This window comes from Glycine max, chromosome 2 (assembly GCF_000004515.6).
Source record: "Glycine max cultivar Williams 82 chromosome 2, Glycine_max_v4.0, whole genome shotgun sequence".
Lineage (NCBI taxonomy): Eukaryota > Viridiplantae > Streptophyta > Magnoliopsida > Fabales > Fabaceae > Glycine > Glycine max.
In genome coordinates, this window is record NC_016089.4 from 43,991,590 (window position 1) to 43,997,714 (window position 6,125).

The 6,125-nt window shown below is 30.4% G+C and overlaps 1 protein-coding gene across 1 annotated transcript; it reads left to right on the forward strand.

Annotated features, from left to right (window-relative positions):
* Positions 1-1,257: 1,257 nt before the first annotated feature.
* On the forward strand, positions 1,258-5,897 carry LOC100812478 (peroxidase 4). Its single transcript, XM_003519236.5, has 4 exons — positions 1,258-1,841; positions 3,189-3,371; positions 3,949-4,117; positions 5,209-5,897. Exons 1-4 carry the CDS (start codon positions 1,617-1,619, stop codon positions 5,604-5,606), a joined length of 975 nt encoding a protein of 324 aa, XP_003519284.1. The 5' UTR covers positions 1,258-1,616; the 3' UTR covers positions 5,607-5,897.
* Positions 5,898-6,125: the final 228 nt, after the last annotated feature.

Below are 6,125 nucleotides of genomic sequence, written 5' to 3' on the forward strand. Positions count from 1 at the left end.
GTGGATATAGGAACAATACATGATTAATGGGGCTAGTTAATCTTTGCCGTTGATTGGTACATGATTAATGGGGGTTTCTATTTAATCTTTGTATTAACTTAGTAACTGTTTTAGGTACTTCTGGTATCCAGTAATGTTAATTTCTTTTGGCTGACCAAAAAGAAAATTCATATTGTGATTGATGTAATAATTTTATAAGAGCATATACTTTAATTTACGCTTTTGTTTTGTATAATTTCTAGCTACCACCAGTGTGTACAATTTGATTGAAAAGTAGAATAAGACATCTTTCACATGTTTTAAAACATTGAAAATAGAATGTCTGTCTTCCTGGGTAGTATGAAGTTTCTTGTTTGTTTGTTTTTTTCAAAATACCTTTTGAGTCACCATTTTTTAATAGTAACAAATATTTAGTAAAACATTAATTTTTGTTACCAACTTAAAAAAAATTAAAAAAATCAGCAAATTCTCAATTAATCAAAGATGGGCCAGAACATGCACCTAAAAATATACCTTCCTAAAATTAATGCTGGTTCTCAAATTCTTATAGTAATCAATAATGGTAACATTTATAGTACTGTGCTAAATATTAATTGATGCAGCTAGGTGGTGATCTTCGTGGGATTATTTAGAACCCCACAATACCTTGTGTTGATGCTGGTGTAGTGGTATTAGCTAGTACTGAAGCTAGCAAACAAGCATCGAAGTTTCCATTATCTTTTCTATGAACTTGTGCAATTTTGCCCTTAAAATTTTGATTGACGCTCCACCACACCGGTTTCTATAGTGTTTAGATAAAATGAATCTTAAATAATGATTATGATTGATAATGATCCAGCCCAAATAATACTTGGTCTAAAAGTAGATAGTTTTTTATTCTTATAAATGCAGGCAATTTTGATTGGGTAAGTTAATTGATTGGGTACTTGTTATCTCTCTGGGCTCTCGTGCCTGAAAAACCTGCATGCATCTTCATTGCCAACTTGCCAACTTGTGGGGTATAATAGATCTTAGCTGGTTAAGATTCGATTTTTTTCATCACTTTCCATTAACTAATTTATTTATTTGATAATATAATATTAGCATCTAGCACAATACTTATACAAGTAGCATTTCTCTTTCTTAATAATAATAATAATAATAATAATAATAATAATAATAATAATAATAATAAAATAGCTTGGGCTTTTGAAACTTTTGAATAGTCAACCTCGGCACATATTATTTAATAACAACAGCCAAACAAATAAGAACCCTATAGTTTCAGTCATAATAAGGATAAATGCATTACTAATGTTCGACCAAGTTCATTTCACCAGAACCTTGTGTTTTCCTAATTAAAAAAAAATACCAACTTAAATAATTTCATACTTTTCAATTTCAACCTGTCAATTCAATCCACATTTTCCAGACTTAGATAAATGTTATGTAACATGCACTAATTTGTCAAGTTCTTGGTGATTATTTGTAAAACAAAAAGTTCTTGATGATTAGGTGAGCGTTATGGGTTGCCATCTCACACACCCTCTCCTATATATTGTAGCATTTTCCTGGCATAGTCTCTAAGATCATCCATCCATCTTCTCATAAGCTTTACTTAATTAGCAAATCCAAATATGGCACTTTCTTCTTCATCATCTTCAACATCCATATTTGCTTTAGCTTTGTTCACTCTTTTGCTTATAGGAAGTTCTTCAGCTCAACTCTCTGAGAACTTCTATGATAGTAAATGTCCCAAGGTTTTCTATGCCGTAAAATCCGTTCTTCAATCTGCTTTGGCTAAAGAACCTCGCCAGGGAGCATCTATCGTTCGCCTCTTCTTTCATGACTGCTTTGTCAATGTAAATTACTACTCCTAATCTAAGCTCTTTTGAGTTTTTATTTTTCTTATATATACTATAATACTATATATTAATCTATGGTCTATCAAGGGTAATACTTAACTACTTTTAGCATCAATGAAACAAAACTTATTTAATTCATATGGTTGCAACAAAATTTTCAAAGATTTCAAATCGTTCATGTTTTCCTTCATTAAGAACGTAATGGGTTGTGTGTGGATAATCGTAGTCGTAATACTAAAATACAAGTATTTAATAGTGTAATACTATGTTCTTTTTAGTCGCTATTGGCCATTTATACGTATTTTTCTTTCTTTCTAAGTTTAATCGCTTTCAACAAGTCTTATTCGATGATGTGACATCACCAATAATATGACACGTTTGAAGCATAAAAAAAATGAAGTGAAAATGTTCTTATCTAGATGTTTTCATGATTAATTACGTACACCACTTCTTTTTAAAACATAGGTTTTTGGTTTATCCGCCCACAAGCCATAGGTCCGAATCGATCTGATAGAATAAATCAGTATATTTAAATATTATTAGTCGAATTTGAATCATAATACTCAATTTATTTATGACTAAAATAAAATATTACAATCTTTCATAAATAATTCATACATCTATGTTTCTTTTTCATCAATTTCCTTTGTACAGTACATTAATTTATCACAATACACATTAATTAGAGAGTGCAAATTAACATTTTATTCACATGGTAGAATAACATATTTCCAACAAAAAGTAAAAGATAATCAATTATAAAATATTATCCAGGTACATGTAAGAATGTCTCAATGAGTCATGAGACGAATTGTGTTAGGTTGACTTCTCGGGTTAAAATTTTTTTTTTGGTTATTTTGATCAATTTAGTTAAGTATTTTAGTTAGATGTAATATTTTGTGGACTATTACGAATTTTATGTTATTTTATTACTTTGTTTTATATTTATTTAAAACATGATTATAGTTTTTCAATATCATTTGTGCTAAGATAATTTAATGAGATGAAGCTTTTTATAGTGAAGTTCAACCCGCAACCTAGTTTTCTTGATTGTGTTGGGTTAAAAATTTTAATCCAATTAATCTGTGGTACCCATCCCCGGTTGGAGTTATGTTAGCCTATTTTAATTAACATCCTACGTACATGCCAACTTTTTATACAGTATTCAACTATGGTGTTCTTTAAATATGCATGTTGTTCTTTTGGCATAGAATGCTTCCTTAATTCTAAAGTAAACTTTCACATATCAATAATCCAATTCCGGCAAAGTTAGTCACTGTTTTATAAAGTGCTTACAACTAATTATTGCTAATTGTGTGTTGCTGCTTAATTGGAAATTAATAGGGTTGTGATGGATCAGTACTACTTGATGGCCCTTCCTCAGAGAAGACTGCACCTCCCAACAATAACTCTTTGAGAGGTTATGAAGTCATTGATGCCATCAAGTCTAAGGTCGAGACAGTATGCCCCGGAGTGGTGTCATGTGCTGATATTGTAACCATTGCTGCTCGTGACTCTGTTGCAATCGTGAGAGTTCAAAACTAATATATGCTATGCTAATTTATTATGATAAATAGAATTATAAATATAAACTATTAGAACATATTTAAATTATTTAAATTAAAAAAATAATTTTAACTAATACCTTAAAATACTAAAAGGAATTTTTTTTATTAGAATACACAAAAGTATATTATTTATGATTTTTTTACATTTTTTCATAATTTTTATAATAAATATTTTTTAAATTTTTTAACTAAACGTACTAAGAAAACTGGTTAACAATATCCTTAAAAAAATGTATATGACTTTTTTAAGTGATCTTATAAAGTTAACTTTTGATATTGAACATTTATGCATAATTTATTCACCTTATTTGTAGTTTTTATTTCTCACAATAACTATGTCACACACATGAGAAATGTTATGAATAGAAACTCCAAAGTTATTGAACATCTACAGAAAAGAGACTTGATAGAAAAAATTAATGGATGTCAATGGAGTATATCATTACTCCACACACACAAATACATACATATATATATGTGGTTCTTACATATTTATTTATCAATTATTATGATTTATAAAATTTCATGGTATGCAGCTTGGAGGGCCATATTGGAAGGTTAAACTTGGTAGAAGGGATTCCACGACTGGATTTTTCAACCTTGCTAGCAGTGGTGTGCTCCCAGGACCTGGTTCTTCCCTCAGCGACCTTATCAAAAGATTTGATGATCAAGGGCTCTCTACCAAGGACATGGTTGCATTATCTGGTATATGTCCTTTTCTCTCTTCTTTCTAGTTTGGCCCCTCTCTCTTTCTCATCTCTCTAGTCTCTTGTATGTATGTGTGACGCAATCTGTATTATTACTAAATTATTGGGTACGTAGATATATTTTCAAGATGACTTTATAGTTTATACAACCGTATGGCTTTCCATCCAAAGAAATTTTGTTTATTTATACAGTATTTTCATAAGATTGATAGGAGAAGAAGTGAGAAAAAATGTGAAATAAAATAATAGATGAGTACTGTGACAAAAAAAAAGAAAAGAAATTTCATTATATAATGCAGTATCTCACTATCTCTTTACTTAATAATTACGTGTGGTGGATATGTGGACCTGGATGTGACATTTAAACTACTACGTACATGAATGCCATGCTCTTTCTCTAGGCTAAAAGCCATGTGGCTTCTAAACAATAAACAGAGAAGAGTCAAGTTAAAGGAAAAGCATGTTTAACTAACTGGGAAAAGATATATACGGCATTATTGATTGGTAATGCTTAAATAATGTTTCTACGGCTAAAAAAGAAAAACACACCATCCATTGACATATCATTTTCAGTTAGCATTATTCTGCCTCAAGAGTCTTTCGTTATTTGTATATTATATTTATGTATGTTAAATACATATTCAATTTATACACTAGATTAATGAACGTACTTATTATTTGACAAGTAAATTATATGTGGTGTGAAATTCAAATGTAAAAGTATGAATTAATTATCAATTTCATTAGTGCATATCAATTCTATAACACACCATGTATATATACAAAAGAACTATTCAACTGTAACCTCATGTTTCAATATTTGTTTGTACTGTTAAACACTTTACATGGTACGTAGCTGATGACTTTATCTAGTGGGATCTCAAACTAAACAATATTTTAGAAATTTTGGGTTTTAACCATGTTGAATGACATCATTGATTCATTTAGTCAAATCACGTTCATCATCCAATGCGGGATAAAGCTTTGTAGTTGTTGACTTGTTTGTCAAACACTTCACATGTCACAAGTGTTACTATTCAGACGTACTACGCTTGTTTATTTGATATTTTTCTTTGTGATATATTTCAGGAGCACACACAATTGGAAAGGCAAGGTGTGCAAGTTATAGAGGTCGCATATACAATGAAAACAACATTGACAGTTTATTTGCCAAGGCAAGGCAAAAGAACTGTCCAAAAGGTAGCAATGGAACACCAAAGGACAACAATGTAGCACCACTAGACTTCAAAACTCCTAACCATTTTGACAACGAGTACTTCAAGAACCTCATCAACAAAAAGGGTCTCCTTCATTCTGATCAAGAGCTCTTCAATGGAGGATCCACAGATTCACTAGTGAGAGCTTACAGCAACAATCAAAAGGCCTTTGAGGCTGACTTTGTCACTGCAATGATTAAGATGGGAAACATCAAACCCTTAACTGGGTCAAATGGGCAGATAAGGAAGCAATGTAGGAGGCCCAATTAGAAGAGACACAACAAATAAATTATATGAATTGTGTGTTTGTGTGTTACATATACACCCTAAAAGTGGGGTAGTTCTTTTGTGAGTTGATCTGTTAAGGTGTTTTCTTGTTCCTTAAAAATTTGTATTGTTAAGTTCAATTTCAATTTTACTAGAGTTATTGTAAGGAATTAATTGTAAAGCATGTTTTTCTTACATGTAATGTCATTTTAAGGATGTGTTGTTACGGTTACAACAATTGTAACTGTTGCAAAAAACGTGATATAATGAAAGTGGAATATTGTTTTCTTTTTATAAGAATGACTTTCAGTATGTATTAGCTTACTGAATTAATTATTTAGATGCTACTTTTTTTTAAGGATGTTCAGATAGATGCTACTGAGATTGAAGAGAATTTTAAATTCAATAATAAAGTAATGCAATAAAACAAAAGTAAAGAAAAAGAGCAATGCAATTAAATAAAATAAAGGAAGTGTTTCAACTTTCATTTACTTGTGAGCTTTCTCAAATGGGCTAAGATGT